This window comes from Dermochelys coriacea, chromosome 2, assembly GCF_009764565.3.
Source record: "Dermochelys coriacea isolate rDerCor1 chromosome 2, rDerCor1.pri.v4, whole genome shotgun sequence".
NCBI classification, from domain to species: domain Eukaryota; kingdom Metazoa; phylum Chordata; order Testudines; family Dermochelyidae; genus Dermochelys; species Dermochelys coriacea.
In genome coordinates, this window is record NC_050069.1 from 193,240,409 (window position 1) to 193,264,357 (window position 23,949).

General features: G+C 40.9%; 1 protein-coding gene across 1 annotated transcript; it reads left to right on the plus strand.

Moving 5' to 3' along the window:
- The first annotated feature begins 488 nt into the window (after positions 1 to 488).
- MTURN (maturin, neural progenitor differentiation regulator homolog) lies at positions 489 to 22,667 on the plus strand. The gene is made up of 3 exons (XM_038391288.2): positions 489 to 1,194; positions 7,825 to 7,947; positions 16,089 to 22,667. Exons 1-3 carry the CDS (start codon positions 1,033 to 1,035, stop codon positions 16,197 to 16,199), a joined length of 396 nt encoding a protein of 131 aa, XP_038247216.1. The 5' UTR covers positions 489 to 1,032; the 3' UTR covers positions 16,200 to 22,667.
- Positions 22,668 to 23,949: the final 1,282 nt, after the last annotated feature.

A 23,949-nucleotide genomic window follows, 5' to 3' on the forward strand; every position in this document is an offset into this window, starting at 1 on the left:
TGTTTTTGTGGCAGAATACATCGTTTTTCCTTTTACTGGTGTGGCAATGTGTGTTGATTCTTTTGACAGTATAACTTGGGATCCTGGGTCCAAAATCTGTCATGCTCTGTACGTTGAATCCAAGTGCTTGCAATACTATGGAGCTAGGATGCATAGAAGGTTCAAGCTTTACTAGAGTATTAGGAGTAGTAACATTGTTCTCTATTTAGACAATGGAATTTATGGTTTGGGGGCCTAAACTTGGCAGGAGCCAACACAGAACATACAATGAGTCTCAATGCCTGCAGTATCATTACACAAAGAAATTTTGGTTTCTAGATTTTTCTTTGTGGAGCAAAAGCATAAGATGTGGTCTCTGTTTAGACAGGGGAATTTGGGGAGTTGGTAGCAAAAATTGCCTGGATCCAGCAAGATTCAGATGCTGAGTCCAGCTTTTTGTGGCACTGCTATGCATCCGGGTCTGGAGTTTTTAGGGGGATCAGAGCATCTAGTCTCTATTTATGCAGTGGAATTTGGCAGTCTGGTTCAAAAACTGGCTGGATCCAGCAGCCAAATATGGTTTTTCGCAGCCAGGATGCTCCAGGGTCTGGAATTTCTTGATGCCCTCGGAGAAACTGATCTTTCTCATTCTCTACACAGTCAGTGGCATCGGGGGGAGCTTGGGTCCAAAAATTGCCTGGCTGTGGCCGAATCCAGGAGGAGCCGGCCACATCCAGCTTTTACCCACACCCGCAAATGACCCGCACACAAGACACACAACGCAGCCGCGCTTAGCCAATGTCAGGCTGCACAGGGAGCAGCAGGAGGAAGAGGAGGAGGAGGAGGAGGAGGAGGGCGCCTTGTACGCACGGCATGTAAACAATACATGTAAGTTAGCAAATAATGCTGAGTGGGAGCCGCAGCCCGCGGTGCTGAAGTGGATCGGGAGCTCCCCAGCCCGGACCTCTCCCCACACCCGTTTCCTAGCGGGAGGGCGGGACGGAGCCAGGCCCCGGGGGCGCGTGGGGAGCGCGGCGGCTGCAGGGAGCGAGCATGGCTTTCCAGCAGCTGGCGGACGTGGCGGAGAAGTGGTGCTCCAACACCCCCTTCGAGCTCATCGCCACCGAGGAGACGGAGCGGAGGATGGATTTCTACGCCGACCCCGGCGTCTCCTTCTACGTGCTGTGTCCGGACAGCGGCTGCGGGGACAATTTTGTAAGTCGCTGGGGGGGGGGCGCGTATGGCTGCTCGCTCCTTATCCCCCGTCTCCCCCCGGCCTGCCTGCTCGGGTGGGACCCCCCGGCCAGCGCCTGGGTCTCCCCCCCCCCCCCGGCCTGCTTGGGAGGGAGTGACCCGCCGCCCCGCCTCCCCTCGCTGTGTGGGGCTGGGCGCAGCGGGCGGGGAGGGGAGAGCGGGCCCCAGCCAGGCCGGGGGCTGGGCTGGCCGAGCCCTTGGCTGGGGGCGGGGGGAGGGAATTGCCAGCCCGTAGCAAAAAGCTGCAAAATGGAGTCTGGTGGTGGGTGGTCATTGGCAGGCTGGGCTGCCCGCGGGGGGGGGGGGAAGCAACCACCACCCTATGGAGGGGGCCCCCGCCCCAGGTAGGGCAAGGAGCCCCGGGGCCCTTGGCAGCACCCCCACCCTGTGGGGCTGGAGGAGTTGGGTGAGGATGCGGGCTCCCGAAGGATGGGGCGGAGCCTGAGGCCTCCCCCCCCCCCCCCCGCCTTGCTCCTGCGCTGTGGTTTGCTTATGGCTGGTGTACCACTAAGTGCGCTGACCCCCTAGGCTGTGGTTGGGGGGCTGCTTTGCTGTTGCAGCAAATGGAGACTGTGGAGGATAAAATGGAGTCAGAATGACAGGGCTCCCTCCCCCTGTGTCCCATCCCCTCTCTGGGGCCAGGGGTGTGTGAATTTACCCTTAGTCACCCTGGATCCTCCAGGAAACTGTTTCCTAAATCTCCTTCCCCACTCCCATCTTGCTTATGGCGTGATGGGAGGCAGGTGTTGGCATTTCCTTTCCCCCCTTCCCCAGCAGCCTCGGTTGCCTGCACATCCTGGCCTGCTGGAGTTCAGCGGCAAGTTCCTACAATGATGGTACAAAAATGGCTTCAGGATGGAGAGGGTGCCCCCCCTCCCCCACTCCAGCATCTTAATGTTGAATGGAAAACCCTGATCCTTCCCACAGGGTTTATAAATTGTACAGCTCTAGTTCAGTACTCTTAAGAGAATGTTGTTGTTGTTGTTGTTGTTTTTTTTAAATGCTTCTAGCATTATTGAAGAAATGCCATAGCATATTAATGCATAGCACCTTACATCCCTCAGTCTGCTATACAAATGTTAGCAAGTTCTCTCTCATAAAACCTCTGATTGATAGGTGCAATAAGAATCTATTTTACAGCTGGGTAAATGGAGACAGAGTGCAGGTAAGTGACTTGTCCAAAGAGCACAAAACCCAATCGGAAGATACTTATTTATCAGATTATGCAGATGGTGTTGCAGAATTATAAATCAGGAGACAATGTAGAGTTTAACTGAAGGACTAATGTATCCACCAGCTACTGTCAGGGTTCTGCCAGTTTGTGGAGGCCCTTTGGCCCATTGCAGGACTGGATCCTGACACCCCAATCCTGCAAACACCTATGCATGTGTACAACTCCCTGTAAGACCAGCCCTAAATGGCCACATACTTCAACTGGATACCTGCAGGTGAGTGCCTGTGGCCATGCCAACCCCTACTGAAGTCAGTAGCACTTTTGGCTATCATGTAGATTCACTTGCAGGATCTGGGCTAAGACTATAATTCCGTCCAGGGATTCTAGTGATATCCTACATCACAGAGAAAGCTCATGTATTTATTTGTGTGCTGTGTTGTATTGTTTTATAATCCACATTAGTTGAAATCTAGTCAATTAAAAAACAAACTACAAAAGTATAAATAGTTTCAGATCCTACTCCTGCCCCTGCATTATTCTGCCAATTTTTGTGGTTTTACAACCACATTTACTTTTTTCTTCCCAGTTTTTCTCTTTGAAAGGCTCCATCCCCAAACCCAAAGCTACCAGAAAAACTGAAAACTGTGTCTCTCCAATCTCTTTCAGCTGTCATCTCCTCAGGAGGTACTTTTAGCATTAGTCCTCTTATAAAAAAGACAGGAATGATTTTTCCTCAGTTGATGATGTCTTTTTAGTATAACAGCTCAGAACTAATAATGATCTGTTCACCATATTAATTACACTAGCCTGACAGACTCATTTTTGCAGACTTTTTTTTTTTAATGTTCCAAAAGACAGTTTTCATTATATGTGGAACTGTGTATTAAAGTTCATTTTAAGAAAACAATAAAAACATGGGGCCTGATTCTCATTTGCACTACGGACCCTTCCTATGTCTTTGGCCACATGAATGGGTCTGACTTTAATTTACATCAACTTTCAGTTTTTTCACTGTCAGAATGGTGTAATTACATGCTTTGAGGCCTCTTTACACTGTCAGAGTGTTGTAAAGGGGTTGAGGGGCATGTCTGCACTTTAAGTGAAGGTGTGATTGTAGCATGGGTAGGCGTACCCATGCTAGCTTTAATTTAGCTAGCATGAGTAACAAATCAGATCTGCACTTGCAGTGTAGATATACTCTAAGTATAAATGAGAATCAGGCCCATAGTGTTTTCATCACCTTTCTTTACATGTTCATTTCAGAATAAGGAAGAGACTTCAACAGAGTACATAGAGGTCTCCAAACTGTCAGGTGTGCCCCCCTTGGGGGATGCAGAGGAATGTATGGGGGGGCGGGGCCTGGGTCAGCCCCCACTTGGGTTGGGAGAGAGCACCACCCTTCCCCAAGCTTGGCTCCAGCCGCGACCCGGACTCCAGGCCCTGTCCCCAGCTTTGGCCGAGGCTCCGCACCCAGCTGCAGGCCCTGCTGCAGACCTGCTTCCTGCCCCACCTACAACCGAAGCTCCATTACCAACCTGGGGCAGGAAGCGGAACCACACCTGTCTGCGGACACAGCTGTGGTTCTGCTCCCACCCTCAGCCCCTGGCCTTGGTTCTATTCCCAGCCCTGGCTGCAGACCCAATCCCAGCTGTGGCCCCAGCCTTGTCCCCCTTACCCCTGTCTGTATTCCCCCTCGTGTCGTCCCCCCAGAGAGTCTGGCTCCCAAGGGGGGGGATGAGGATACGGGTAAGGGAGGGGCATGACCATGAAAAGTTTGGGGACCACTGACATAGGGGGTGCCAGAGATGTATGTGATAAATCATGAATTTGAAGGATGAAATGATTAATTAGAGGAGTGTGACAGAAGGAAGAGGAAGACAAGTAAGAGCAGGGGGTAGTTGAGAAATAGACAGGGGAGAATAATTTTTTTATTGTGTTAAATCGGAAATTCCCCAAACTGTGGCCCACAAAGCACTTGCTAGCCGTCTAGAGAGAACTGGCTAGTCAATGGGTATAGGTGTTTCTTCCTAGTTTGCAACTGCTGAATTACATTAAAAGAAGGTAAAAATATATTAAATACTTCCCTAATATTACTTTTCCACTTAAGCAATTGCTGTAGTTGCCACAGGAATGTTGTGTGATTTGTGAATGCAAAGGATGTGGTCCATAAAGCGATCTCTGTTAAGATGTGGTTCACTGGCATTAGAAAAGGTTCAGAGAAGGGCAACTAAAATGATTAGGGGTTTGGAATGGGTCTGATATGAGGAGAGATTAAAAAGGCTAGGACTTTTCATCTTGGAAAAGAGGAGACTAAGGGAGGATATGATAGAGGTATATAAAATCATGAGTGGTGTGGAGAAAGTGAATAAGGAAAAGTTATTTACTTGTTCCCATAACATAAGAACTAGAGGCCACTAAATGAAATTAATGGGCAGCAGGTTTAAAACAAATAAAAGGAAGTTCTTCACACAGCGCACAGTCAACCTGTGGAACTCCTTGCCTGAGAAGGTTGTGAAGGCTAGGAATATAACAGGGTTTAAAAGAGAACTAGATAAATTCATGGAGATTAAGTCCATTAATGGCTATTAGCCAGGATGGGTAAGGAATGGTGTCCCTAGCCTCTGTTTGTCAGAGGGTGGAGATGGATGGCAGAAGAGAGATCACTTATGTTCACACTAAGAAAATATTTGAGAACTCCAGTATTGCATAGTTTTAATTACATGAGAAGATCTCTTACGGCTAGATTTTAAGAAGTATTTAGATGCCTTACAATGCAGATAGGCACCTAGTGGGATCTTCAAAAGCACCTGAGGTGCCTAACTCCAGTTGGCATCTAACTGCACTTCAGGTGCTTAAGTACCTTTAACATCTGGGTCTTAATCTCTGCTTTTATAGGTTATAGTGGCCCCCAAATACTTAACTGGATTTGCTATATAATCTTACCCAGTATGGGTGAGGGTGGAATAAATTATTCTTTATATTATGTATTCTCTGTTGTCACTTTGTTATTTCTAGTATTCATACTAAATGATACTACAAGTACCAATTTTGCGTTACTTTATTACAGGATTTCCTCTAATATATGTTAGTATAGAATCAGCTTGTCTGAATACTCTTGATCAACAAAATTACCTCAGTAAAGATAAAACACTATACTATCATGCTCAACAGGTAGATTTTGAAAAAAAGATCCATAAATATCGTTTAATATTGTTGAACCAGCTAAAGACTGAATGGAAAAACCTTCAAGCGCTATACAATGAACTGCTTCAGCCTTGCTTTCCAAAGATTGCATGCTGTATGCACAGATGCTGAATTAAATATTTCAACCTTGATCCTGGGTCAGCTGAGGTTGAAATTATTAGCTGTGTGCTTTTGTGTTAACACAAAGCAACCACGAGCAAAATAGGTCTAGCCTGAAAACAACTTACCTGAAGGATGAGGTTTACCTTTTCCTTATTGCTCTGCCACAATTAAACTCTCTTACCCCAGCTTACCAGTAGGCTGTTTTCCCTACTGCAAAGAGATTGCAGATATTTAGTGGGTTTCTCAACAAAAGCATCCTCAGTGTGTGCAGTTTTTAAGTCCTGCTGTAACTTCCAAAGCAAGAGCTGAATCTTCAGTTTTCATTTAGCTTATTGTGAAAGACAATTTTTACTAGTTCTTTTGGAGACACGTGAATCAGACTATTTAGATTCAAATCCTTAAGTTGCTGCATGCATCAGTACTGAACTTGCAGAAAGGACTGTAGATTCATCTTTATTAAAGATATCATGATAATACTTTCATGTTTTCTTTTGGTAGAGGAAACCAAGCCTTTCCCACATGAGATGCTTACTGATGACACTTATGACCTTCCATAATACATTTGTTGCTACAACCAAAATTTTAAATCTTCCGCAGATGTGGAAATTGCTGGAAGCCTTAATTGCTTATTGCTTTACACTATGTTTAAAAAAAAAAAAAAACCTCTTTGAAGACTAAAAGATTTTCTGATGAGTAATTTGCTTGAGTTTTCCCTCATGCACGAGACCAGTTTATTTTGAGCAAATGCTGATAAATTCACAGTGGAGTTTAAAATGTGGTGGGACTCTGACTGTAAAAAATAACGTTGTGAGGTTACATGAGATTACATTTCCCTGTAAAAATATATTTTTGTCACTAAAATGGGCAGGTATGACTCTGGACAAATACCAGAAGCAAATCTGCTCAGTAGGAAGGGGCCATTTTTACATGTATTGGGAGAAATTTCACTTCAGAAACACACACTACTTTTGTAAACTGTAACAGGCATCAAAGAAAATGTAGGTCAACTGAGGTTAGTACAAAGGTAGTTATAATTTTTCTTTTTAAAGAGGTAGCTTAGCTGATGCTTTGCAATCTCTTAATTGGAGAAATGTAGAACTTAATTCATGTCAGCTAATTTCTGCTGACTAGGAAATAAGTTTGCATGTTATGCGTTGAGACATTTTTTGATTCTTACTCTTTTCTAATATTAGTTTAATTTCGGAGTTTCTACTGTACCCTTATTAAGTGTAGCCTACTGATCATGTACTAACAGATGCATTAGATGTCCAGTACTTTGGGGGGAAAGTAAGGGAAGATGTAGCATCTAGCTTTCACTGCAGCTTTATGTTTCTGTCATTAGAATCTCAGTGAGAGAGGCATTCAGAAAGCATCCTGTGAACAGTGTTTTCACCCAGCTCTTCCATGCCAGTCATGTCCCTGTTTTAAGGCTTTCATCAGCACTTGCATGCAGTCTTTTTCAAACAACATTGTATTGGCAGAATATGCAGGGGTTACAGGAAAGGTTGAAGGCCTGGAGCTTCATAGAACCAGGCTGTGGGGCAGGTCAGAGTACTCCATGGACATACTCAAGATTCTGTTTCTTCTTGTGCATCATCAGGAGAGTTGTTTACCAAATTCCATTTACAGGGTCAAACTTAACCTGGGGGCATTATTACTGCGGATGATGCATAAGAAGGAAAAACCTCATCTTGACTTTCAGATCCCAAGCTGAGTTTGCAGGGCTGATGTTAAACAAAAGCACCTTTACTTGTAAAATGATATACACGAGGCAATGTGTAGATGGGACATGTGTATTTGGGACATTCTGATTCCCCACCCTGGTTCAATCATGAACAATGTATTTTCTAATTTATTTTCAAGCCTTCATCGTTTTCTCTATCTCATGGTATATTGTGCTAATGCAACCAAATTGTATCTCTGGAGGCTGCTTTAAAACTGTGGGACCATACCCAGTTCCTGAAGTAATGTAATATCCGTATCCCTGGCACAAATTTAAATTGCAGGTCCAGTACATCTTTAAACCATATCACCTTTATAAAATCATATGAAAAAGTCCATATGAATTCCTATTAACTCCTGTTCTTTCTTTCATTGCTATTATCTTTTAGCATGTGTGGAGTGAAAGTGAGGACTGCTTACCTTTCCTGCAGTTGGCACAGGACTACATCTCTTCCTGTGGTAAAAAGACCCTCCATGAAATACTGGAAAAAGTCTTCAAATCTTTCAGGCCTGTAAGTGCATGTTTTACTTCTATATATTTACTATACTTGTGATTTTAATAAAATGTGCCGTTGAGAACAAGACAGATTTTTCACTATGACTTATTTGTCTAGTCAAGTAGCTCAAACAAGCTAACAGTGAATATAGGGAGCTTGTTTTTGTAAATCAGATGCCTTTTTATTTCTAGCTTCTCATTTGACAAATTGAGATTCCCTACTGTGGTGGGAAGCAAATTCACATCTCAGCCAGTAGAGCTGGCATCCCACCCTGATGATGAATTGTACATGATTGATCCAGCACTGAGTATGAAGAATGGAATTAAAAATTTTATTAAACCTAATGTTAAAAAAAATTATATAATACATAGGTTGGGAAAAGTGTCTGTACATTTGGGTATAGTGCTTAGATTATCCACAATATAAAGTTAGTTTTTAAAGGTCATCTGATACATTGAGTACATAATCAGCAATAACCCAAATTTAGGTGAATAGATTTAACAATACAGTTTAGATATTAGAATCCGAATACTTGGGTACATCACTCATGAAAAGTTGTACAGAGATTTAGCTATGGAAAGCAAAATATATCAATGAGTGGAGATAGTCCCGTAGTAATTGAGAATTAGGGTAGGTTGTCCATTTAGAAAATACAATCCATGAGGAAAGTCCTTGTTACTTTCCTGACTGTGCTTCTCATCAGCACTCCAGCTCATCCCTCCTGGTATTGCTGATGTCCAGTGGTGTGTTCTATGTAGATGTCCCTTGACCACCTGATGGTGTCCGACACCATGAGTTGCCGCATCAGCTGAGCGTAGCGTTGACCGATTCCTCATTATTTCTGCACTCGCTTGTTACTGGGGTCCCCTGTGCTACAAAGCTATGTAGGACTTGGTGGCAGAATCATTTCCTGGCACTGGAATTTGGGAGTTTTTCAAGGATCTGTATAAATCAAATACAGTTTGGAGAGGTGGAGGGAAATACAGTTTTATGTTTCAAACTAAGTTCATATTTAACCTTGAGGTCACCTGATACTTGAGATAGCTCAGGATAGCGTCTCAGCAAGTGAATGGAATAGTAATAGTTTGACTTTTTTATTTTGTTATATTTTGCTAATCAGTTTTAATATATAGCGCCGAGATGTATAGGGCTAAGATGCCTCATGTTACTGTACTATCCATCTGCTGCCAGAGACCTATATTAAAACATGGCTTTTGTCAAACTGAGGAGAATTTGGTAGTCTCAGCATAGTCCCGACTAGACATTTGTCTTGCTAAACCACCACATAATACAGCATATTGTCAGCCTCTTCTCTTGAGTGACCTAGGACTGGAATAACTGGAGTGTCATAAAGAGGAGGAGGGGTTTATTGGCAGAGTCATGTGCTTTCACTATGTCTGCTTAGATCATGTCAGTAAGCGAAGCTGGTATGTTTTTGAACATTTGATGAAAAATGAAAAATTTTAGACAATTTTTTCTAACTTTTTTTGATGATATTTTGACCAGCTGATCATGAGGACTCAACTTTATCCAAAGAGTTTAATGCAAAAGGCAAGTGGCCAGGAGTGTGCCTATGAAATACTGGGCCTCATTTACTCTGTGTTGTAACCTTAAAAGGCCAACTGCCAATTTCACTGCCAACTGTGAAATAACTTAGTTTAAAAAAAATCCATCTAGAGAGTGGAGGTGAATAAAGCCGATGCACATTTTTCTTAGAAGGGACTTGAAATTTGATCCATCTATGCAGCTACTCTAATTATGGTAAATATATAAAAATACACTTCCCAGAACAGTGTCCAGCCCTTGAGAGAGATTTTCCTTCCCTCAATTTAGTTTAAGGCCTTGTCTACATAAGAAAGTTCCAGTGGTTTAACTAAAGGAGTGGTTTCAAACCAAATTAAACTGATGCAAATCCCAGTTTATGCAAACCCCAGTTTGGACACTCTTGTTCCTGTTTAAATCAGGTTTATTTAAGTTTAGCTTAAGTCTATTAGGAATTGGTTTAAAATAAACCAAATTAAGCCACTCTTAAACTGAAGAAATGAAAGGTAATAGATTCTAAGGCCAGAAAAGACCATTGTGATAATCTAGTTTGACCTCCTATGTAACACAAGCCATACGATCTCACAGAGTAATTCCTGCATCAAGCCCATAAATTCTGGTTTAGCTACACTGTATCTTTAAAAAAGATATCCAATCTTGATTTAAAGACTTCATGTAGCTGAAAATCGACCACATCCCTAGATAATTAGCCATTGGAAATAAGTTATGGACTGATCACTACTGTTCAAAATGCTCCCTTCAATTTTATGTTCTCAGCTATTCAATACATGTGAGATGAAAAACTTGCTCCTTATTCCTAGTCTGAATTAGTCTAATTTCAGTTTCCAACCATTGGATCTTATTATGCGTTTTTTGCTAGATCAAATTACCAGGAATCTCTTCCCCATATACTTATAGACTGTGATCAAGTCACCTGTTAACTTCCTCCTGGATAGACTAAATTGAGTTTCTTTAGACTCTTCCTAGCAAAAAAACAAATAAATAATAAAATCCCCACAAAACTCATCGCTTTTTTGGTGTTCTGCATTCTTGTCTCATCTCCTCAAACACACCTGTTTCTACTATGCCATTTTATCCATTCAGGGGATACCATCATAGGGCCTAATCACATCAGCCACACTATCAGAGGCTCGTTCACCTGCGCATCTACCAATGTGATATATGCCATCATGTGCCAGCAATGCCCCTCTGCCATGTACATTGGCCAAACTGGACAGTCTCTACGTAAAAGAATGAATGGACACAAATCAGACGTCAAGAATTATAACATTCAAAAACCAGTTGGAGAACACTTCAATCTCTCTGGTCACTCGATCACAGACCTAAGAGTGGCTATACTTCAACAAAAAAGCTTCAAAAACAGACTCCAACGAGAGACTGCTGAATTGGAATTAATTTGCAAACTGGATACAATTAACTTAGGCTTGAATAGAGACTGGGAATGGATGAGTCATTACACAAAGTAAAACTATTTCCCCATGTTTCAGAGTAGCAGCCGTGTTAGTCTGTATTCGCAAAAAGAAAAGGAGTACTTGTGGCACCTTAGAGACTAACAAATTTATTAGAGCATAAGCTTTCGTGAGCTACAGCTCACTTCATGCATCCGATGAAGTGAGCTGTAGCTCACGAAAGCTTATGCTCTAATAAATTTGTTAGTCTCTAAGGTGCCACAAGTACTCCTTTTCTATTTCCCCATGGTATTTCTCCCTCCCACCCCACCCCCCACTGTTCCTCTGATATTCTTGTTAACTGCTGGAATTAGCCTACCTTGCTTGTCACCATGAAAGGTTTTCCTCCTTCCCCCCCTGCTGCTCGTGATGGCTTATCTTAAGTGATCACTCTCCTTACAGTGTGTATGATAAACCCATTGTTTCATGTTCTCTGTGTGTGTGTGTGTGTATATAAATCTCTCCTCTGTTTTTTCCACCAAATGCATCCGATGAAGTGAGCTGTAGCTCACGAAAGCTTATGCTCTAATAAATTTGTTAGTCTCTAAGGTGCCACAAGTACTCCTTTTCTTTTTGCGAATACAGACTAACACGGCTGCTACTCTGAACACAGGTTGTGAAACATCTGTGCTGGTAGTTCTAAGCACCTATCTTTTTGTCTGACCATTGATTCCTGATGTGAAAGAATTAATGCATCCACATTATTTTTAGAGTAGAATCATTTGTATTTCTTAAGCCATATTTAGACATATTTTAATATTTGTTTGTTAGATTTTGATTAAATACATTATCACCTTCCCTCAAGTCTGCTGTTTACAAACTAGTGGATTATTTAGATACCACCATGAGTGTACAAGACACTTTACGCTAGTTAAAATATACAAGATAAAAAAAAAATCCCAGGAACATAGTCCCTACCCAAAGCATTTATTTACAACTGAATCATATACCCTAAATACAAATGGCTGTTACTTTTCTCTGGTTAGATGTACCAGCAACATCTTTCTGCAAATTCCAGTCCTCCGACAATGTGTGGTACTTTCAGTATGAAAGACTAAATACAAGTAGAACATTTTCTATGTAAAAGCTGATATGCTCATGGCCTTCAATCTTATGTAAGGCTCAGAGATCGACCCACTGCTCACCAGAATCCCTTATAGATGACTAGCATGGACTGAATGAATAAATAAACTCTGGATTGTTTTCTCATCATTTGCTGTATTGTGATTGCTTGTTGGTCTTCCTTCATCCAGCCCATCTCCTCCTAATGCACTCCTTCAGCTGGCTGGTCTAGCTCTCCATGCCCATTAGGCTTCTGTCCCTCCCCCATTTTCCCTCCTCTCTCTCCTATCCTGTTCTGCTGCTCACCTCCTCATTTGCTCTCTCCTTTTATCCATTCCTCTCTCTTGTTCCAGCCTTCTCTTCTTCCCCCACTTCAACCCACAATTTCCCACCCCAACACACTAAAACCAAGATTTTTATAATATAAATAAGACAGATATATTAAACTGATATGTTTAAAAGAAAAATGACATAATGCTAATGTGCTGTGGCTGCCATGAGCCTGATCACTTTGTCCCACTCTCCTTCTGTTTCTTTGTAAACACTTTAAGGCAGGGACTGGATCTTCCTAAATTTTTGTATGTTGCCTAGTGCTTTGGGCCCAGAACCTGAGTGGGCCTTTTGGTTGCTACTGCAGTATAAATAATAACAAAGGGTAAAATGTTTCAAAAGCGCTATGTGATGTAGAAGTGTAGCTCCCATTAAACATAAAGGGACTTTGGCACCTAATTATCCAAGTCAAGTTTGAAAATGGCAATTAGGCTCCTAAACCACTTAGGCCCAGATCCTTAGAGGCATTTAGGTACCTAACGTCCATGGATTTAATCCCCTAAGGATTTCAGAGAGGACTACCAAGATGCTTCTTTGGAGTAGACTTCTCACTTAACTGATTAATTTTTACATAACTAATACAGCGTGTGTGTGTGATCTGTAGGTCCCCAGACTCTCTCCTGTTGTTTGTCCTTTTTGACCCTCATGATACGTTTATATCTCATTACACTTCTTATGCTAATTTTGCAGGCAAAGAGCTAGAAACTCCCCTCAACCCCAAAATGAAGGTTAAGAGTCTCATTTATGTGGTTAGTTTTCCCTCAGATCAAGGAATGGTGGGCCCAAAAACCATGAGCTTCACTGGGCCCAAAGGCCACAGCTGGATATTGTCCTTTTGTCCATTGAATAGTTTTGAATGCAAAAATATAATAAACTAACGCACATTTTTAAAAGTTGGCCTTGTAATTCTCATATCCCTGTATAAAAATTTCCCTCTCCTGGTGGAGACAGTTGTTTTTGTCCCTCCTGTGAGACAATAGCTGAATCCCTCTCTAAGGAAGGTGCAGCATGCGTCTGTGGTTGCTCTTTCAGTCTTAGCAGGCTAGATACCTAGTATTACCAATAAGGCTTAGCATATGATTTTGCTTTGCAGATATTAATAGCTGTTTATGTAAGTTTTGTGAGAGGTCTGGTATGAGATTTTAAAAAGCAGATATACTATTTTGAGTGGGGTATGTTTATGTATTCCTGAATTTCATTGGCTTGCCAATCTCTTTTTGAAGGAAGAGAGAAAAGTTAAAATAGTTTCTCCACCTTCTAAAACAAACAGTTGCCATTACAGTGATCTGAAATAGTATAGAGCTGAGGCATCCAAATTTTGCCCAGATGAGAGATGTATTGGTACTAGGGCTGTCGACTAATTGCCGTTAACTCGCGCGATTAACTCAAAAAAATTAATTGAGGTTAAAAAAATTAACCGTGATTAATCGTACTGTTAAACAATAGAATACCAATTGAAATGTATTAAATATTTTTCTGTTTTCTGTATTTTCAAATATATCTATTTTAATTACAACACAGAATACAAAGTGTACAGTGCTCATTTTATATTTTTTTTATTACAAATATTTGCACTGTAAAAATAAAAGAAATAGTATTTTTCAGTTCACCTCATACAAGTACTGTAGTGCAATCTCTTGATCATGAAAGTACAACTTACAAATGCAAGTTTTTTTGTTACATAACTGCACTCAAAAACAAAACAATGTAAAACTTTAGATCCTACAAGTCCACTCAGTCCTACTTCTTATTCAGCCAATCACTAAGAGAAACAAGTTTGTTTACATTTGCAGAAGGTAATGCTTCCTGATTCTTGTTTACAATATCACCTGAAAATGAGAACAGGCATTCGCATGGCACTGTTATAGCTGGCATTGCAAGATATTTACATGCCAGATGTGCTGAAGAATCATATGTCCTTTGATGCTTCAACCACCATTCCAGAGGACATGGTCCATGCTGATGATGGGTTCTGCTTTAAAACGATCCAAAGAAGTGGAGACTGTTGCATGTTCATTTTCATCATCTGAGTCAGAAGTCACCAGCAGAAGGTTGATTTTCTTTTTTGGTGGTTTGGTTCTGTACTTTCCGCATCGGTGTTGCTCTTTTAAGACTTCTGAAAGCATGCTTCACACCTCATCCCTCTCAGATTTTGGAAGGCACTTCAGATTCTTAAATCTTGGGTTGAGTGCTGTAGCTATCGTTAGAAATTTCCCTTTGGTATCTTCTTTGCATTTTGTCAGATTTGCAGTGAAAGTGTTCTTAAAAAGAACAACATGTGTTGGGTCACCATCCAAGGCTGCTATAACATGAAATATATGGCAGAATGTGAGTAAAACAGAGCAGGAGACATACAATTCTCTCCCCTCCCCCCCCCAAGGAGTTGAGTCGCAAATTTAATTAATGTATTTTTTTTTTAACGAATGTCCTCAGCATGGAAGCATGTCCTATGGAACGATGGCCGAAGCATAAAGAGGCATATGAATCTTTAGCATATCTCACATGTAAATATCTTGCGACACCAGTTACAACAATGCCATGTGAATGCCTATTCTCACTTTCAGGTGACGTAATTAAGAAGTGGGCAGCATTATCGTCCATAAATGTAAACAAACTTGTTTCTCTTAGTGATTGGCTGAACAAGTAGTAGGACTGAGTGGACCTGTAGGATCTAAAGTTTTACATTGTTTTGTTTTTGAGTGCAGTTAAGTAACAAAAAAACCTGCATTTGTAAGTTATACTTTCATGATCAACAGATTGCACTACAGTATTTGTATGAGGTGAACTGAAAAATACTTTTATTTTTACAGTACAAATATTTGTAATAAAAAATAATATAAAGTGAGCACTGTACACTTTGTATTCTGTGTTGTAATTGAAATCAATATATTTGAAAATATAAAAAACATCAAAAAATTTAAATAAACGGTATTAATCGTGATTAATTTTTTTAGTCGCTTGACAGTCCTAATTGATACTTTGTCAGGAGCCTAAATCTAATTTGTAGAAATTTGAGAGGATTGTGGCCAATGTTGATTTTAATACGCAGCTATCTCCTGCGAAGACTACTGAACTCTGCATAAAATGCTCCAGCTTGATTGAGAGGATGAATAGTTCAAGATGAAGCAATTGCATGCTGGGATCTTCTGGTCTTTTTAGGGCTCTAGCACCTATGGCTATCCCATCTAACTCAGCAAGCTGCACTTTCATCATTCCTGTGTTAGTGGGATAGAATGGTTTCCTTTTTGGTGCAAAAGGAATAAGTGTGATCGTCTTGTAGGGTTATTGAATGCAATGCAAATAGAGAATTTTAAACTGAGTTAACTAGAGCTGAAGTATACTACACAAGGACCTTTTGCATTTAGAGCATCAGTTGTTTTGCCAAACGTAAGCATTCAAAAATCATGCATTTCAGGCCTCAAAAATCATGACTGGCATAAAGATCATAAGGTGTCTTTCCTCCCCCCCCAACGCAATATTTGCGAATACTTTTATTTGTCTGCTGGTTTCTGAGCCTTTAGGGTGCACTTGGTTCACATGAAGCTTTTCTATGCAACCATGAGGACTGGAAATTTACTTTAAAAAAAGAAAGAAAACCGAGATTCTCTCATAACCTGAGACTCTGGGGCTTTCAGAAAAAAGCCAAATATCGGGGCGAGACACATGGTAAAATTGCAAGAATTGGTAACACGGCATCAGTTGGATCTTTACCATTGATTGTTACACTTTCCCATTTTCTCTTCTTTAAAATAGTTACTGGGGCTTCCAGATGTCGATGATGATGCATTTGAAGAGTATAACGCAGACGTGGAAGAGGAGGAACCAGAAACCGATCACCAACAAATGGGTGTCAGCCAGCAGTAATTATCTGAGGAATTAAAAGATTTTAATCCCTTGGTACCAGGTGGGGTCATGTGCTCCTGCATTAGCATTTTTGAATTAGCGCATCACATGGGAAATGTGGCTCCCAGAATCCAAGTTTAAAAAAAATAATAAAAACATAAATATCTCTGTGATGAGCTTTGCTAAGAAGTGACCTGAATTTCACTCCTGTTTCAGTGGGGTTTCTATGGAGTTGTCTTGGTAGCATTCTGCCATCATTAATTTAGAACTAGTTTTGTCGCTGACTGTCTCTTTGACTCGTGTTTGAGAATAACATTCACTGACATGAATGTAGAGTACTTTGAATGTAGGAACTGTTGGATAGTGTGTGAAGTACTCACATATGACCCTATGGAGGAAAATGAATGCAGAGAATAAATGCAATCTGCACTTTTAGTTTTAATTCAACAATTTTTTTTAATTTTTATTATATATTTTTTTGCTATACTACCAGTCAGAGTATCAAACTGTGAGAGATTATGCCTGTAAAGCACTAGTTTCATAGTAGTTAATATTGCAGAAGTGCACATAAAGATTGAACAAAAATAATTACTTAGGACGGACAAAATTCAGACAAATGCTTGTGCAGCACATTTTAGTGTTTAACACCACCTGAATGTACAGGTGCTGGGTTAATCACTGGGCATAATTAGGATATCTGTGTGATCAGTGCACGTCATGATACACATTGGTACTTTGATGCCATCTGTTCCAAAGCCAAATGCTGTTTTAATAAAAATTAAATGAATTTAAAAATTTCCATTGCGTATTCTCCACCTGCACGAAAATCAACCTTCAGCTTCACTAGCTTTAATAAAACAACAACTTTATTCAAATCTTGCAGCATCCTGAATTAAAGTGCAACTTAACTTTGAAGCCCTAAGGATGTAAACCAGCACCTGGCTCTTTAAATTATAATGGAATCCTTCTTCACGCTGGGCCTTGTTCTTCAGTGTCTTGTACCTTGTGTAGCTATTCATGCTTGTCAAAGTGGGTGTAAAATGCTACCAAACCAGAATGGTAGGGCCTGATTCTTATTCTCACTGAGGTCCCTTTACATTGTTCTCGCTGTGTAAAAAGGTCTTGAAGGGAGCACAGATGTAATTTATGCCCACTTTAAGGTCCCTTTACATCGCCTAGGGTGGGTCCTCGGCTGGTGTCAATTGCCAGTGGAATGATGACAGTTTCCATCAGCTGATGACCTGTCCCCCAGAGTGGTGGAAAGGGGTTTTAGTGTAACTTAAAGTAAGACCCATAGTATTTTACACTTCATTTTCCCAGGTGTAAATGACTCCCAAGTGAGTATCAGATGGTGAAGACACACAGCCTCTTTATTTACTCACCTTTTATTCTGAAAATGTAAGAAAAGAAGCGATTCCATTCTCGTACAGCAGTTTTCCACTATCTAAGAAAGTATTTCTAATTGACTATTTTTAGACAACTTTTTTTAAAAACACAAAATGTAGGTCACAAACTTCAGAGCCCTTAAATACAGCATTAACTTTATAAAAGTTAACACTTAGTGAAGAGAAAATGCTTGGACAACTCTCAGAAACAACTGACACCCTTTTTAAAACCCTGTTATTAGCAGTATCTCCTACTGGATATGTTTGTAAAGGAAATTGTTTTAAAGGCTAGTTTAAAGAGTTAATTTTCTTGGTGATTTGTGTGTCTGGTGAAGGGTTAGGGGATGCATAAAGTTTAATTTTCTAACAGAGGCAAAACTTTCTGTAACCAGGATGGAAAATGGTATTTGAATATGCACAGAAGTGTCTGCAACACTGTAAAAGTCTGAGTTTAAGAATATCACTAAATAGACAAGAAACCGAGCTTAATGAAACTTTGTACATTCTCTTGGCATGCAGGCATAAATATGATAGTCGCAACACATTTTCTATGGACTAGTGGTGTGAAAACTGTGCCAGTTCATTGTATAACACTGTACAGCAGTAATAGGCTTTTTGCTTACCAAAATAAAGTGTAATACCAGTGGTTTCCATCCTTGCTTTAAGTACCCAAGTTTTTCTTTCCTTTTCATCTAAAAGAGACTTGTCATAACTTTACACAGGGGCGTCCTTCAGAGGAGCCTTTTGGGGGTTACTTCCCTAGGCACTGATCCTTTGATTCCAGTTCATACAAATAGACCTTTTGGGGCTGATTTTCCTCTGCATTAAACCTAAAGCAATGCATTGTTTGCACCTATGCAAGGTGGGTATAAAATACTACCATTCTGATTTGCTAACCATTTAGGCCGATTTTGCACAGGTGCAAATGACTATGCAAACAGCTTCTAGTTCTCCATTACACTAAGGCCCCTTCACACTGCTCTAACATGGGTATAGATGTAATTTGCAGAAGCTTTAATGCAAATGAGAATCAGGCGGTTTGACTACAATGGGACTATTTCTGTGAGTAAGAGCTACTTGAGTGAGTGAATGCTGGAGGATTCAGCCCTTGTGAACTACATATAATGAAGTTGTGATGTATTCTGCACTTTGCCACCTTTGCCTGCATTTTGATTGACTCTGATCTGCAAATGAGCAGTTGAGCATTAATATGGTTATAAGCAAACATGAAGCTGTAAATTATAAAGATAGATATATTATTTCCTCTATTCATTGATTTGTTTTTATTTTGAACATCATATGCCATGTGAGTGACTTCTGCAACTTCCCTAGGGTCCTAGCCTGCAGCTTTCACTCCCATTAAACTCTCATTGAAGCCAGCAAGAGTTTTGCCCAAATAAGGACTGAAGATCAGGCTCCTGAAATGGCCTAATCCTGCAAAGTGCTGAACCCCCTTGTCTCCCATTGATTTTGCTGGGAACTGAGCATGTTGAGGCACTGCTAAGTCAGGCTATTACCATGCACCATTTAAAATAAACTGGAATTTTATATAGAGAGGATAAAATATAAATTTACATGTGTATTAAATGTTAAATGAGCATTAATATAGAATGTATTTTATCAAAAAATATTGGTTTCTTAGACTTTGACCATATCCATTTCTGTGTTGTTATGGTATTGTTTCTTATTTATCAAACAATCCAAGAAATGCTGAATTATCTAGTGGAACCACAAGGGTTCCAGACTTATTATTTTTTCCTTCTCACTTCCCTTGTCTGAATTGGAATTATTAGCCACTTACCCAGTAATTTAAAGGAGGAGGCATGGCCTGGTGGATAGCCCTTCTGAGATCCCAGTCCTGCAAACACAATGTGGGTAAGTGATTACAGGGGGGAAGCCTGAGTCAGGGAATCTGGTGTTTCTTATCAGCTTGCCACTGATTCACTCTTGACTTTAGCTGAGTTACTGGGAGAGCCTGCGAGTTATGCATCCAGATCCTGGTGAAATTCATTGGGAAATGGATGCCTAACTCCTATGTTTTCCTTCGAAAATCTCTTGTACTTTAGTTTCCCAATCTGTAAAATGAGGGTGATAGTAATGTTTACTCACCCATTTAAAGTGCTTTTTGATCTAGGGATGAACACTGAAAAGTATTTTATTATTGCCCATCCTCAAAGCAGAATGTTGGTGAAAAGACAGTAAAAAAGAATGGGGAAAACCAGTCTTTTTTCCATGTATAGATTTGATTTTCTGACTAAATACAAATGTTTCAGACTCTCAGACCTGGCTCTTTGGAATCCAAGTTGCACTTTTGCAATGAGCAGAGTGCTGTTTGGGGAGATTCAGAAATAGGTGGAACGTAAGGAAAAAATGAATACGTTTTATAAATATTACAACTATGTTTTGGTGGGCTAAGGGTAGTGCAGGGCAAGAGAGTAAAATGACGTCTTTCAGAAAAATGCCAGGATTTCTGAGAAATCTTAGACCTAGCTCTAAGCAGTCTGCTTCTGGATCCCATGTAGTCCATAGAGAAACTGCTACGTGTTCCTATAAGGTCTCAAAGTCGGGGGTGTAGTTCTGTGTAGATTAAAATTAGCATAACGATTGATAAACATGTGGGGGTGACAAGGGGAGCATGGAGAAAAGATTAACTTAGGGCTTGTCAACACTACAGGCACTGTAGTGACTGATGCAGCTGTGCTGTAGTAGCTATGCCACCATAGCATGATAGTATAGATAGGCTTTTTCCATCACTGTAGGAAGTCCACCTCCCTGAGTGGTGGTAGGTAGGCAGACCAAAGCATTCTAATGGGGTGGTTCATAACTATGCTGACCTGGGCTCAGAGGTGTGGGTTTTTCACATCCCTGAGCGCTATAGCTATGTTGACCTAAATCTTAAGTGTAGACCAGGCCTCAGAAACCTTTTTTCCTGGCATTGTTATTTATTATTTGTATTATGGTAGCATAGGAGCTCCAGCCGTGGGCCAGGACCCCATTTTGCTAGGAGCTGTCCAAACACAGAACAAAAAGACCCCAAAGAGCTTGCTCTGGATACAGGCAACTCATTTTAGAGACAAACTAAATTCTGCAATTCTGTGTTCACGAACACAGATGTGGGGACTAACAACCCTACCATGCATGGTCATAATCAGTAACTTGAACCTCTCAGGACCGCCCTGTCCAAATCGCGAGCCCTATCCCATATTATTTCTCAGCTAGTCAGTCCCTGTTCCCTTCCCCCCCCCTTTGGGTAGCTTTGTGCCTTTGAAATTTGTAAGCTCATAAAATGCAGTTTTTGCTGAAAGTAATTGTAGCTAGTTTTCCTTTATCAGTGGCCTGCGCACATACTATTGTAATTTTACCCTGTGTTGCAGGACATGCTGTTTGAGTCAGGGGACCAGGGGTGGGGAAGGTGTTCTGCAGCAAAGTGGCTTGCGGCATATCCAGCCCCAGCTGTGGTTACTTCTTAATAAGCTGTGAAAAGCCATCCCAAGGGTCCATTACAGTCAAAATAGTTTGCAGATGGCTGTTGTTTCACAGAAACATTGAATAGCTGTCCAGTTTCTCTCAATAAAGAGTACTTTTAGTAATGTTGTATCAGGACCCAAGACTGAAGCACACTGGTCAAGGTTTGATCATAAGTGACTAGTGATTTTGGGTGTCCGGACTGAGACATCTTAATGAGGTTTGATTTCCAAGAAATGCTGAACACCCAACCTCTCAAAATCATGTCCCTTCAAGATGTGCCATCTTGGGCACCCAAAAACAAAGGCATCTGAAATCACTAGTCACTTGAAAATCCTGCTCAGCTTGGGGTTCCAGCTCTGAAGATTGAGTCGTTAAGGAAGCAGGCACATAGTATCCAGTGTCTGTGTACTCTGTTCTGAATTGTGCTGAACAAAGGGGGACATTTTATTGTTTGGTTTTTAAATCTGGCAAAGCCCTTCTCTTTCAACCCACTTTTCCAATATAAGTTCCCAGTTGGGAAAACCATGGTCCCTGATTACTAGGCAGGAGTGACTGAGGGAAGTGAAGTTGTTAAATCCTAACAGGCTCTGTGTGGGTGGATTCCCTGAAATCATTGGGAGTGAAGGTGTAAGATTGGGACCTAAATTTCCAAAGGGGGTTATTACAATAAAAACACACCATGAGACAGATCATTCTCCCTAGAGTTCCTCAATACCTAAATATGAGTCCTCTCTGAAACCAGAAACTGCCCCTTTTAGGATTTTAATCAGACTTCATCTGAAATTTACTAAATTGCATTGTTGGGATCTGATATCCATGGCAGATGCACATTGCACTCTGTAGGAGGAGATTTGTTTAAGAGCCCTACCTACAATGACGGGTTCAGTGGCTCAATTGTCGGTCAAATGCGTTAAATTGGGATTTTTTAACGTCATCTGTTTTATTATTTCTAAAGGGTATTATGCATAAAGGCACAGCTCCATTATTACAAGCTCAAGTTTAAATAAAGCCATGTGCCATTGCTTCACCAATCAGAGCTCAGTTGTAAGCAGGAACGTATAGAGTATCACAAATGGTGTTCATTTGTCTGTAGAAAAAAATTTTTGAGCTAGCCAGTACTGACCACAGAAAAGCTACAGCGGTTTCATATAACGTACTTTGAGCTTTCGAAATTTCCTTTCTGTACTGACATACTGTTATTTATGTAGACAAAGATGTGTGGTAACATTGCATGTAAAGGATTTCTACTTTCGTCTTTAGGGAGTAGGGGAATAAATGTCAAAGCTGGAGTTTAGTCTAAATCAATTTTTGTTGTCAAGTTTTAAACTCTACCAATGTTGGGCTCAGTCCAGCCAGCAACATATCAAGCAGAAGTAACGAGCCATTTGCCATGCAAAACTGTTTTTAATGTGGTTTTTCTCATTTTCTTGCTGGAAGATTTGTCTCTGTGACTACAAAGCTGTGAAATGGGTTGCCAAAAGATGTTGCCCTTTTGTTAAATGCTTTAAGAGATGTGAACTTTTAATGGATCCCTGTCTATTCTTCCATTCCTACTTTTTCTTCCCCGACACCTAGGCATCAAATCCAACAATGTAGTTACACCATAAGCTTGCCATTAAAGAGCTTACCAAACTTTGATGACTTCTGGATTCTTTTCTCTGTGAGTAAAATAATGCTAGAAAGTGGATCCAGGACAGAGTATACAATTCAAAGAACATGCTGTGAGGGGGGAAGGGGCTGGGTTTGAGCTTAATATTTTCTGTACAGCATCGGTGTGTGGTGGAACAGATACAATATTTGCAAATGTAAGGCACTGTATGAGATTTAGTTCTAAACCCTACAGATCAAGCTGTGTCTTGGGAGGGCAGAATTCAGGGCTACCAGCTGTTTTCAGCTGAGTGGATCACTAGCGAATTTTAACATTGACAACATGAGGCAGTAGTTTCGCTGTCCCAATATGAGTTGCTGTTGCCCTGCAGGCTTTGGTTGAGCACCTAACAAGTCCTCTGTCTTGTGGAAATTAGGAAGTTATCCATTCTCTCTAAAATGAAAATGGCAATACTTGTCCATTGATATGTCTGTACACTGCACTTTTAAATGCAACTGTGAAATCGGCGTACTATACCCAGATTTGTTTGGAAGACTACTGTGCCCGTCTAGCGAATCCACCGTCATCCACTCTGTTGAAATAACTTTCTGTCTGTGGAAGAACAGGCATTTAACTTTAACACTCTACATATTGTTTTGATAAGTTCCGTGGCTGGAATTGTTCCCTTCAACAGGGGACACCATTTAAGGGGGAAATGTCATTGATGCTCAGTGGAGAATCCTGAACCATTCCCATTGGGGGCGAGATGTCCACCCTTTGTGGATCAGGCAGGAGATTGGATCCCAGACCTGAAGAAGAGCTTAGTGTAAGCTCAAAGGCTTGTCTCTCTCATCCACAGAAGTTGGTCCAATAAAAGATACTACCTCAACCACCTTGTCTCTCTGAGTTTCAGACAGCTCTTCAGGAGGCACAGGGCTTCAGCGCAATTGTCTGGGACACTCCCTCTTCATGTCAGTAAAAGAGAGCAAGGCTATTCCAGTGACGTGATAAATTTAGCTTTGTGGTGAGAAAAATTCCTTTAGAGTTTGTGCCAGCAGTTGCCTACAAATTGCAAAACTCGGCCCATTCACCCCACCTCCATCATCAACCACAATTGCAGCAAAAGAAAACGTCATAAAAGCATGCCATCTAAGCAGATCCATACACCCTTTTAAAAGCCCACAACAACAAACACTCTTGTCCTGTAAGTCTTCATATTTCATCTCCTGCATCAGAGAAAGATTTTGCTCGTACGTTTGTCACTTGGCCCCAGCAATTGACAAAATACTATATAACTTGCAAATGTATATCTTTATTTTAAACACACAGG